Source organism: Scyliorhinus canicula, chromosome 1 (assembly GCF_902713615.1).
Source record: "Scyliorhinus canicula chromosome 1, sScyCan1.1, whole genome shotgun sequence".
NCBI lineage: Eukaryota > Metazoa > Chordata > Chondrichthyes > Carcharhiniformes > Scyliorhinidae > Scyliorhinus > Scyliorhinus canicula.
In genome coordinates this window covers 239,685,408-239,697,500 of record NC_052146.1, presented here as the reverse complement: position 1 = coordinate 239,697,500, position 12,093 = coordinate 239,685,408, and the positions used below count along the sequence as shown (strand labels likewise).

Sequence of the window (12,093 nt, the reverse complement as noted above, 5' to 3'; positions counted from 1 at the left end):
CGGCAGCATAGCCCACAGGCTGGACCCCCTACAGGATTCTTCCTCCATCCTAACCCATTCTGCCCCCTCTCCATCCCACGACTGCCTCACCTTCCCCACGTTTGCCACCCGATAATAATGCAGCTAGTTTAGCAACGCCAACTCCCTCTTCTGCCTCTATAACAGGGTCCTCTTAACCCTTGGTACCTCTCCTGCCCACACAAACTGAGATAATCGTATCCAGTTCCCGCAAAAAGGCCTTTGGTACAAAAATAAGAAGCGTCTGAATTACGAATAAAAACCTCGGCAGGACATTCATCATCACCACTTGGACCCTCCCTGCTAGGGTCAGGTGCAGCGTGTCCCACCTCTTCAAATCCTCCCTAACCTACTCCACCAGTTTTCTTACATTCCACTTATGCAGCGTCGCCCAATCTCCCGTTACCTGAATCCCCAGATACCTATCTCTGGCTACCGATCCCCCCTTCCACATCCGGGAGAAGCACTCACTCCCTACAGGGTATACCTCAGTAGCCTGGGGAACTCTTCCTGGATATCTCTGGCTACCTTAAATGGTAACCCTTCTAGGTTGGCTTGCCGACCCAGCTCGTTCACCGGGAACACTTCATTTTTCCCTAGTTTAATTTATATTATGAAAATGCCCCGACTTCCCCAACCAATCCATGATCCTCCCCATACTCTCCAGTGGGGCCAACACGTACAGTAACATAGTGACACCCGATGCTCCCTACTCCCCTGCGTAATCCCTTGCCACTCTCCCGAGCCATTGCGAGAGGCTCTATAGCTCGTGTGCAAACAGCAGTGGCGAAAGAGGGCCCCCTGTCTTGGTCCCGTGTCGGGCAAATTTTGTGAACCCATAACCTTGGTCTGTTCACTCACCACCAGTGCCACATATAACAGGCTCATGCCACAAACATCAGCCCAAACCCGAACCTTCCCAGGACCTCAAACAAATAACGCCATATTTGTCTTCTCCTTGTCCATGGACACCACTACCTCCGGTACCCAACCTCTCAACAGTCATGATCACATTTAACAACCTCCTTATATTATTAGAGAGCTGCCTGTCCTTTACGAATCCTGTCTGGTCCTCCTCGATCACCCCTGGAACCCAACCTTCTATCCTCGCCACCATCAACTTAGGTATTTAACAGCGATACGGGCCTGTACCACCCATGTTCCAACGGGTCCTTCCCCTTCTTTGGTATCAATCTGATCGTTGCCTGCATCATTGTCTCCGGCAGCTCCATCTTCCCAAAGGCCCCCAAATGATGCGGTGTCAGATCCGTCGCAAACTCCTTATAACCATCAGGCCTCGCGGCCTTCCCCAACTTCATACCCATTATACTGTCCAATACTTCCCTCAGCCCTAAAGGTTCCTCTAGAACCTGCCTCTTCCTCCAACTGCAAAATTTCAGCCCATCTGAAAACCGCTCTATGCCCCTTCTTCACCCCCCCGGGTCCGCCTTGTACAGCTCCGTCACCATCTCCCGTTTCTGTCCGCATCCTCAGTATTTCAATGGACGCAGCTTGCCTCCATAGTTGATATGCTAACATTCTGCTTGGCTTCCCCCCGTACTCGTACTGCACCCCCCCCCACCCACCCGTCGCCCTGCGCAGCTGCCCCACCATCCTCTCTGTCGTGAACCTACCAAATTGCCCCTGCAACCTTTTCCTTCTCGCCAATCCCTCTGTAGTAGGCGCCCTCGAATATTCCCTATCTACTTCGACTATCTTGTTCATTAAGAGCCCATGTTCCTCCCTTCTTTTCCTATCCTCATGCGCCTTGAACGAGATAATCTTATATACTGTATGTTACTGTGCTGCATTATTGCGGTTTTGTTTTTGATGTCTTTTTTTTGATGTTTTTGTTTCGGGGTCACAACATTTTCAAGTGTTAAATGGGGCCATAGTAGAATAGATTGGGAAACACTGCTCGAAATATTGGTTAAATTCAAGATTGTGAAATTTATTGAAATTATATAATAATTTAGAGAGTCCCGTCTCTAAATGCAGTAATATCGTACCAGAAGGATAGGATATTGGATTGCAATCTTGTCGAGCTGAGGAAGGAAAGAAAGTCTAGAAACAACCCAATTAGGAAAAAACACTGAACAAGTAAACTCTGCGCACTGTTATGTATGTTTCTTCTGCACAATGGCCACATGCTGGCAGCCACACAGCAAAGGTGTAAAGTAAATTTGAAGCAAGTAGGTGGGTGCTGCAATTAAACTATGCTAGCCATCTGCAGTGATATTGCTCAGAGATTTATGCGGATTGGATTCCAACCTGACCTTAATGCTGCTTGCTAGTCTCTGGTGCTTCTTTGGACAGTGGCCAACAGAAAGGTTTCTGATTCTGCAATTTGACTAGTCAAATTTCCTGAACAACATTACGTTCACAAGACAGAAGAAAAAAAAACACATACACACGCACAAAAATGACACAAGGAAAAACAAAGTCAATGACAAAAAGGGGTCCAAGTGCATCCCTGTGTCGCATACGGTGGTTGTAAAAACAGTAGACAAACAGAAGAGAGTAATATCTGAAAGCAAATTCAGGCACTGGTAATCAGCCGATATGTGGTGCAAAAATGCAATGTGAATTTGTGCTTCAGCTCACACTTCAAACTATCAGCAAATGCAAACTGAATGTTTAATTGCAGTGGAGTAATATCTGATAAACAGAAACGGCCACGAAAACAGTGATACATCTGGTTTAAGCTTATCCCATTACTTTTAATCTCCAGATCACTGATACGCATCTATAATATTTTCAGGGTTACAGGGAAAACATAAAAGGAGTAGGAATAATTGGACCACTCTTCGAAACAGTTGGCACAAACATGATGGGGCATATCTTCTGTGCTTTATGATTATATGATATGAAGGACAATATATTCTTCCAATACATTGAAACACCCGTACAGGCTGGCTGTTAAATGGAAAATACAGCACTCACATTAACATACAACTTGAAAATAAAGGCACTCATGAATTACTAAGTTCACAGTCATTTGATAGAACATGTCCCACGTCACATTACTATCAAGGATGAATACTATATGTTGTTCAGTCTATTATTAGTACTGAAATCTCAGGAATACTATCTGGTATGAATTTTTCACATTCTCAGAATTAAAAAGGGATCAAAAGCAGTACAGGGGGTAATGGGTCAGTAAATGACTTGTGAGGTCACCTCAGAGGCACTATACCAGTGCTCTTTGTCATAACGAATATTTTACAGGCCCAACTTACTAGGATCAGCTGAAATCCAAAAAAACCTGAAGAACCTCCATTAAATAATGATTTGCCATCCTTTGCACATCCCAAAGATCTTCTCATCCATTGAAATATTTATTGGATGGGCAGTGACATAATCCATAAGAGCATAAGACATAGGAGCAGAATTAGGCCACTCAGCCCATCGAGTCTGTTCCGCCATTCAATCATGGCTAATATTTTTTTCATCCCCATTCCCCTCCCTTTTCCCCATAACCCCCGAACCCCTTATTAATCAAGAACCTATCTATCTCTGTCTTAAAGACAGTGATTTGCCCTCCACAGCCTTCTGCGGCAATGAGTTTCCCCACCCACTGGCTGAAGAAATTCCTCTTCATCTCTGTTTTAAAGGATCGTCCCTTTAGTCTGAGATGGTGTCCTCTGGTTCTAGTTTCTCCTACAAGTGGAAACATCCTCTCCATGTCCACCCTATCCACCTAAAAGGGCAGAGGAGACCTCAGCCTTATGAGGCATTATCATAGACCTTAGCTTTTAAAATGTCAATCAGCCCTCCCTCTAAACGTTTATTTGTTCAGTTTGCCCCCTTTTTGTTCTTTCTTTGTACACCTCCACTCTCTCTTCTCATACTTGCTTTCATCAACATTATTCATCTCCAATTCTTGCTTCATTCTCACATATCATCATTGGAAAGCACCCAACATTTATGATGTCATACACCATTTTGTTACATAACAAAACGTACCAACTACTGGTTTAGCTCATTGGGCTAAATCGCTGGTTTTTAGAGCAGACCAAGGCGGCCAGCAGCACGGTTCGATTCCCGTACCAGCCTCCCCAGACAGGCGCTGGAATGTGGCGACTAGGGGCTTTTCACAGCAACTTCATTGAAGCCTACTTGTGACAATAAGCGATTTTCATTTCATTTTCATATGTACTAGCAGTCCTCCTGTAAAAACTCAAATCAAATATTACAGTATTGCAAAGGAGTGCTGAAATGTGGAAGAGTGGTGCAAATCTCCAAAAATTTCAAAAGAGGTTACTTAATCTTCTGCTCAGATTCAGTAAACAGAATATCTTTTGAGGTTATTTTCTAGGTAATGTTTTCCTTATTAACTGTTCAACAAATTGAAATAGCAAACTATCAGGAAGACAGTGGCATAGTGGTAATGTCACTGGACTAGTAATCCAGAGGCTAACCTAGAGGGTGGGATTCTCCCATGCCGCGGCGAGTGTCCACGCCGTCGGAAACACCATCGCGTTTCACGACGACGTGAACGGGCCACTGGGAGTACCGATTCAGCACGGCGCTGGAGCAGTTCGCACCACTCCAGCCTCCCATCCCGTCGTGGACTGTGCGCCGCGCCAACCCGCGCATGCGCAGTGGCCTCCCTCAACGTGCCAGCCCCTATGCAACATAGGGAGCGAGAGGCCATGTTCGTGTATAGGCTTGGAGGGCCGAAGGGCCTGTTCATGTGTTGTATTGTTCTTTATCTGGTCTGGTCTGCACGTGACTTCAGACCCACAACAATGGGGCTGACTCCGAAATAACCTAGCAAGCCATTCAGTTTTACCAAACACAATCATTTAAGATGGCAGCTCACTATCACCTTCTCAAGGACTTTGCAGTAACGCCTATCAAAGTATTTTAAAAAGCTACATGATTTTGGACTTTCACGAGAAAGTAAACGCAGATGCCGCCCTCTCAAGTAAAGACTAAGGCACTGATTTTCCTGTAATGAGCTTTACCTAAAAAGGTTTGAAAACATCTCCTACAATTTGTTTCCAAATCATTTTGAAAAGCAAAATCATATAATCAGAGGAAAGAGAGACAGTTAAAAAAAAATTAAAACCAATCTTTTATAAACAGTGGCTGTTTATGAACTCTCGGTATAAATAAAAAACGGGTACTATAATACCCTTTGCCGACTGTGCACTCTTGACAACTGTGCCTTAATGATTCCTTGTGTCTCTCCTTGTAATATCTTTGAAGCGAAAAGTGCAGAGAGTGTAGTTTTTCTTTAAATGGTACAACAACTTGCATTTATACAGCATATTTAACATGGAAAGAACATGCTAACACACTTCACAAAGTTGTAATTAAAAGAATGGGGTGGGAGGGTGGGGCTGAGCCAAGATACTAGGAGGTATGACCTCTTGGCTAAAGAGATGGGTTTTAAGGGTCTTAATGGAGAAGAGGAATGAGGCCAAGTGATTTAAGGAGCTAAGTTCAAAACAAGGGGCCTCGGGTGGTTGAAGTCAAGGGCAAAGGGAGAGGACGAAGCACAGCTGGTTGGTGTCAGAGTGGTTGAAAGTTCATAAAGGGGAATTGCAGGGATGGAGAAGATTACAAATATAGGTTACGTCGAGGGGAGGACGTCTCACAAATCTGTTAGCATTCTTTGAGGTAACAAGGAAGTTAGACAAAGGAGAGCCAGTGGACATGATCTATTTAGAGTTCCAGAGGGCCTTTGGCACAGTGCCGTATAGGAGGCTGTTAAATGAGGTTTTTTAAGAATATATTTTATTATACCATTTACAATTTTACGCGTCAAATTTCCAACAAAAAGAAAAACACAACCATATAACCAACACCCCCCCCCCCCCCCCCCGAGCACAAGCCCCAGCAGAGACTGTTAAATACGTTAAGAACCCTTGGTGTCAAGCGTAAGATACTGGCATAGATAGAGGATTGCTGACTGGCCAAATCAGAGATTGGGGTTAAAGGGGTCTTTTTCAGGATGGCAGCCGGTGACTAGTGGTGTGCCTCAGGGGGCGGAGCTGGGACCACAACTTTTCACAATATACATTAACGATCTGGAAGAAGGAACTGAAGGCACTGTTCCTAAGTTTGCAGATGATACAAAGATCTGTAGAGGGACAGGTAGTATTGAAGAAGCAGGGGGCTGCAAAAGGACTTGGACAGGCTATGAGACTGGGCAAAGAAGTGGCAGATGCAATACAATATGGAAAAGTGTGAGGTTATGCAGTTTGGTAGGAAGAATGGAGGCATAGACTATTTTCTAAATGGGAAAAAGACTCAGGAAATCAGAAGCACAAAAGGAACTTAGGAGTCCTCGTTCAAGATTCTCTTAAGGTTAACATATAGGTTCAGTCAGCAGTAAGGAAGGCAAATACAATGCTAGCATTCATGTTGAGTGCGCTAGGATACAAGAGCAGGGATGTACTTCTGAGGCTGTATAAGGCTCTGATCAGACCCTATTCGGAGTTTTGGGAGAAGTTTTGGACCCTGTATCTAAGGAATGGCCTTGGAAAGGTTCCAGAGGAGGTTCACAAGAATGATCCCTGGAATGAAGAGCTTGTCATGCAAGGAGCTATTGAGGACTCTGGGTCTGTACTCATTAGGACTTTAGAAGGATGAGGGGGTATCTTATTGAAACTTGGAGGCCCAGGTAGTGTGGATGTGGAGCGGAGTTTCCACTATTAGGAGAAACCAGACCCGAGGGCACAGCCTCAGACTGAAGGGATGATCCTTTAAAACTGAGATAAGGAATTTCTTCAGCCAGATGTGATGAACCTGTGGAACTCTTTGCCGCAGAAGGCTGTGGAGGGCAAATTACTGAGTGTCTTTAAGACAGAGATAGCTAGGTTCTTGTTCAAGAAAGGGATCAGGGGTTACAGGGAGAAGGCAGGAGAATGGGGATGAGAAACATATTAGCCATGATTGAACGGCTGAGCAGACTCAATGGGCCGAATGGCCTAATTCTGCTCCTATGTCTGATGGTCTTAAATAAATGTCATTTCTACTGACATATCACAATGAGTGACATCACAATGCACCAACTGACTTTACGATAATCACTTGAACTCATACTTTCAATTGAAAAACTTCAATTTTATAATAATTTGACAGAACTGCTCAAGAAAACATATATCAGCCTCACTAATGGAGATACTTAACATAGATAAGAATAGAACGCAGCCTATGTTTATCCATATTGAAGCATAAAGCATTCCCAAATATTCAATACATAACTGTCAACACGAGAAAATAAATCCAGTGAAAATTACATTGAATATTTTTCCACTCCTGAGCTAAAGCAGCAATTTATTATCTGAAATAGCAACATGTCAAGAAGTTCAGGTCAACACACAAAACATGAAGATAATTTGCAACTCCTGGAAACAATCCATAAGTCAACAATTTATTCCATAAGTTAACAATTTATTCCTTATATCAAAACACCAGAGAGATGGTTTAATTTAAAATCTGCATGTTAAATCCTGACTTTTAAATCAGCCTTTTTTTCTCTCTATTTAATTGAAACTTAAAACAGAGGAAATAATTCAAAATATGTATTTATATAATGCCTGATCATTTGCAGCGTGCAGGCACTATTACTCAGACAAACACAGAAGAATCCTCTGCACACATCCAAGTCCCCAAAACAACAAACAATTTGATTTGGCCCTGTTGGTTGAGGAGCAATTGTTGACTAGGATGGCAGGAAAACTTTGTTCTTCAAAGTGTGCCACAGAATCTTTTAATGGGGAAGTAAACAAGCCGACCTTGTGAAATCCAAAAAGAAATTCCACCATAACAGTTTGAACAAATGCATGCTGCATCATATCTTATTTCAATGTTATTCAAAATAACATCTTGCTGGCATAGAAACAAATAATGTTGCAACATACAAAGGTGCTGCAACAAAATATTAAATTGATGCTAAATTTTGTTTTCAAATGAAATAAATAGTAGCAGAAATTTAAAATGGCAATGTACAATGAGATCTTTGAACAAAATTGGGCTACCAGATGTTCAGAAATCTTTATACAAAATTTGAAATTTGTAGAGGAAATGATACAGGTTAAATGATAACATTTAGCAAATTAGTTTAGCACTATTTGAAATAATCTGCCACATATATCTCCAATAGAAACCACCCAATATTTACCTACTATTAAGATGCCATTTCCCAACCAAATGGGCAAAAAAAAAATCAATTCTCAGGCTTCTACTAGGTAGTTCTAAAGGTGGTGATCAACAGGAGCACAAAATGCACTCCAAAGATCAGAAATACACAGGGCAGATATTAAATACTTCGTTTAAATGTTTATCAAAAGACAAGAAAGCCAGAATCACATTCAGAAGTTTAATAATGTGTTGGTATCAAAGCTATGGCTCACAAATAGGTTGGTGATTAACTCATTTATTACGGGAAAAAAACCGCTGTTTAAATAGCAAAATATTCCTTTGCAACTGCAAAATATCCATTTCAAACATATAATCCTATACACTTCTAAAAGTTATTTAAATGACAAAGTACTTAAGTACAAACGTAAGGCCGTAACTAAGCGGAGAGGGTAGGACGGACCTGCCAGTTATTTCTTATAATAAATTGCCCACAAAAACTACCAGCATGGACTCGGGGGGGGGGGGGGGGGGGGGGGGGGAAATCAGCTATTGATGCAAAAAGAGCCAAATTGACATCGAGTTTTAATCGAAATAACGGTTTTGTATAACATCAGCACCCCAGGGCTTCCCTTCCTTATCGACACAGATCAAACTTTGTCAACAGAGAAAAGTGTCGTGTCATAGTGAGCTGCACCTCAGAGACAGGGCAGTACAACATCCCAACTTGGCGAAAGGTCAGGCTGAAGCAGCTTTTCTAAACCCATTCTTTTCCATCCTCCCTCCTCCACTCGGTGCCTGCGGGGAGGTGGTAACAAAGAGCGACGCTGTTTCCCGAGGGATTTACGGCTATTTTTAAACATCATTCTTTTTTTATCACCAGGAGGTTTATGGCCGGGTTGGAGGGGGGTTGGCCATGGCTGGGCCCGGAGAGGATTACCTCTCACCGGGGGGGGGGGGGGGGGGGGCAGTGGAGCCGGATCCGGAGCCGGATCCACACTCGGGGACAAAGTTAAAGCCGCCCCGTTGTCTCACTCACGTTGACAGTTTTCTGCTCCAGAATAAAACTCCCGGCCACAGCTCCCGCAGCTGCACGGCCCGGCCCAGGTTCTCTTTAATCTGGCCCAGCATGTAGTTGGACTCCTGGTCCAGGCGCTCCGAGTAGGGCAGCAGCTGGTTGTATAGGATCTCCTTCTGCGGCCTGAATCCCAGCGCCGCCTCCCGCTCCCGCTGCCGCCGATTCCACTCGCCGCCGTTCCCCTCACTCATGTCGAGCTCTCGGCCTGGCTCCGGCTCGCCGCCCTGCCCCTTCTCACTTCCTTCCCACTCCCGGTCCCAATCCATCTGAGAGGCCGAAACCGGCGGATGTGAGAGAACGGCAGCGCCCCCGTCATCGACTGACACACTTCCTGTTTCTCCTCCAATCACTCAGAGGGGGCGAGAGAGAGGAGAGGGTTGGTGTGGGCAGGGAGGGGAGGATGGGTGTGGGCGGGGAGGGGAGGATGGGTGTGGGCAGGGCTGGTGTGGGCAGGGAGGGGAGGGTTCGTGTGGGCAGGGAGGGGAGGGCTGGTGTGGGTAGGGAGGGGAGGGTGGGTGTGGGCGGGGAGGGGAGGATGGGGTGTGGGCAGGGCTGGTGTGGGCAGGGAGGGGAGGGTTCGTGTGGGCAGGGAGGGGAGGGCTGGTGTGGGCAGGGAGGGGGAGGGCTGGTGTGGGCAGGGAGGGGAGGGCTGGTGTGGGCAGGGAGGGGAGGGCTGGTGTGGGAGGGGAGGGCTGGTGTGGGCAGGGAGGGGGAGGGCTGGTGTGGGCAGGGAAGGGGAGGGCAGGTGTGGGCAGGGAGGGGGAGGGCTGGTGTGGGCAGGGAGGGGAGGGCTGGTGTGGGCAGGGAGGGGAGGGCTGGTGTGGGCAGGGAGGGGGGGCTGGTGTGGGCAGGGAGGGGAGGGCTGGTGTGGGCAGGGAGGGGAGGGCTGGTGTGGGCAGGGAGGAGAGGACTGGTGTGGGCAGGGAGGGGAGGGCTGGTGTGGGCAGGGAGGGGAGGGCTGGTGTGGGCAGGGAGGGGAGGGCTGGTGTGGGCAGGGAGGAGAGGACTGGTGTGGGCAGGGAGGGGAGGGTTCGTGTGGGCAGGGAGGGGAGGGTTGGTATGGGCAGGGAGGGGAGGATGGGTGTGGGCAGGGACGGGAGGGTTGGTGTGGGTAGGGAGGGGAGGGTGGGTGTGGGCGGGGAGGGGAGGATGGGTGTGGGCAGGGAGGGGAGGGCTGGTGTGGGCAGGGAGGGGAGGGTTCGTGTGGGCAGGGAGGGGAGGGCTGGTGTGGGCAGGGAGGGGAGGGCTGGTGTGGGCAGGGAGGGGAGGGCTGGTGTGGGCAGGGAGGGGAGGGCTGGTGTGGGAGGGGAGGGCTGGTGTGGGCAGGGAGGGGGAGGGCTGGTGTGGGCAGGGAAGGGGAGGGCAGGTGTGGGCAGGGAGGGGGAGGGCTGGTGTGGGCAGGGAGGGGAGGGCTGGTGTGGGCAGGGAGGGGAGGGCTGGTGTGGGCAGGGAGGGGGGGCTGGTGTGGGCAGGGAGGGGAGGGCTGGTGTGGGCAGGGAGGGGAGGGCTGGTGTGGGCAGGGAGGAGAGGACTGGTGTGGGCAGGGAGGGGAGGGCTGGTGTGGGCAGGGAGGGGGAGGGTTGGTGTGGGCAGGAGGGGGAGGCTGGTGTGGGCAAGGAGGGGATGGCTGGTGCGGCAAAGGGAGGGGAGGGCTGGTGTGGGCAGGGAGGAGAGGGCTGGTGCGGCCAGGGAGGGGAGGGCTGGTGTGGGCAGGGAGGGGAGGTCTGGTGTGGGCAGGGAGGGGAGGGCTGGTGTGGGAGGGGAGGGCTGGTGCGGGCAGGGAGGGGAGTGCTGGTGCGGGCAGGGTGGGGAGGGCTGGTGCGGGCAGGGAGGGGAGGGCTGGTGCGGGCAGGGAGGGGAGGGCTGATGCGGGCAGGGAGGGGAAGGCTGGTGCGGGCAGGGAGGGGAGGGCTGGTGCGGGCAGGGAGGAGGGGGCTGGTGCGGGCAGGGAGGGGAGGGCTGGTGCGGGCAGGGAGGGGAGGGCTGGTGCGAGCAGGGAGGGGAGGGCTGGTGTGGGCAGGGAGGGGAGGGCTGGTGTGGGCAGGGAGGGCAGGGCTGGTGTGGGCAGGGAGGGGAGGGTTGGTGTGGGCAGGGAGGAGAGGGCTGGGGTGGGCAGGGAGGGGAGGGCTGGAGTGGGCTGGGAAGGGAAGGCTGGTGTGGGCAGGGAGGAGAGGGCTGGTGTGGGAGGGGAGGGCTAGTGCGGGCAGGGAGGAGAGGGCTGGTGCGGGCAGGGAGGAGAGGGCTGGTGTGGGCAGGGAGGAGAGGGCTGGTGTGGGAGGGGAGGGCTAGTGCGGGCAGGGAGGGGAGTGCTGGTGCGGGCAGGGTGGGGAGGGCAGGGAGGGGAGGGCTGGTGAGGGCAGGGAGGGAGGGCTGATGCGGGCTGGGAGGGGAAGGCTGGTGCGGGCAGGGAGGGGGGGCTGGTGTGGGCAGGGAGGGGGGGCTGGTGTGGGCAGGGAGGGGAGGGCTGGTGTGGGCAGGGAGGGGAGGGCTGGTGTGGGCAGGGAGGGGAGGGCTGGTGTGGGCGGGGGAGGGGAGGGCTGGTGTGGGCAGGGAGGGGAAGGCTGGTGTGGGCAGGGAGGGGTAGGGTTGGTGTGGGCAGGAGGGGGAGGCTGGTGTCGGCAAGGAGGGGAGGGCTGGTGCGGCCAGGGAGGGGAGGGCTGGTGTGGGCAGGGAGGAGAGGGCTGGTGCTGCCAGGGAGGGGAGGTCTGGTGTGGGCAGGGAGGGGAGGTCTGGTGTGGGCAGGGAGGGGAGGGCTGGTGTGGGAGGGGAGGGCTGGTGCGGGCAGGGAGGGGAGTGCTGGTGCGGGCAGGGTGCGGAGGGCTGGTGCGGGCAGGGAGGGGAGGGCTGGTGCGGGCAGGGAGGGGAGGGCTGATGCGGGCAGGGAGGGGAAGGCTGGTGCGGGC

At 50.3% G+C, this 12,093-nt stretch overlaps 1 protein-coding gene across 2 annotated transcripts in view; it reads right to left on the bottom strand.

The window, feature by feature from the left end:
* The window catches only part of LOC119972755 (proteasome activator complex subunit 4-like), a 230,725-nt gene extending 221,245 nt beyond the window's left edge, over positions 1-9,480 (bottom strand). The window contains exon 1 of one of the 2 annotated variants that reach the window (XM_038810083.1): positions 9,152-9,480. In XM_038810083.1, coding sequence (XP_038666011.1) covers positions 9,152-9,456 — 305 coding nt within the window. In that variant the 5' untranslated portion in view covers positions 9,457-9,480. The remainder of the gene's footprint in view (positions 1-9,151) is intronic. The other variant, XM_038810091.1, reaches the window with a different exon arrangement.
* Between the last annotated feature and the right edge of the window lie 2,613 nt (positions 9,481-12,093).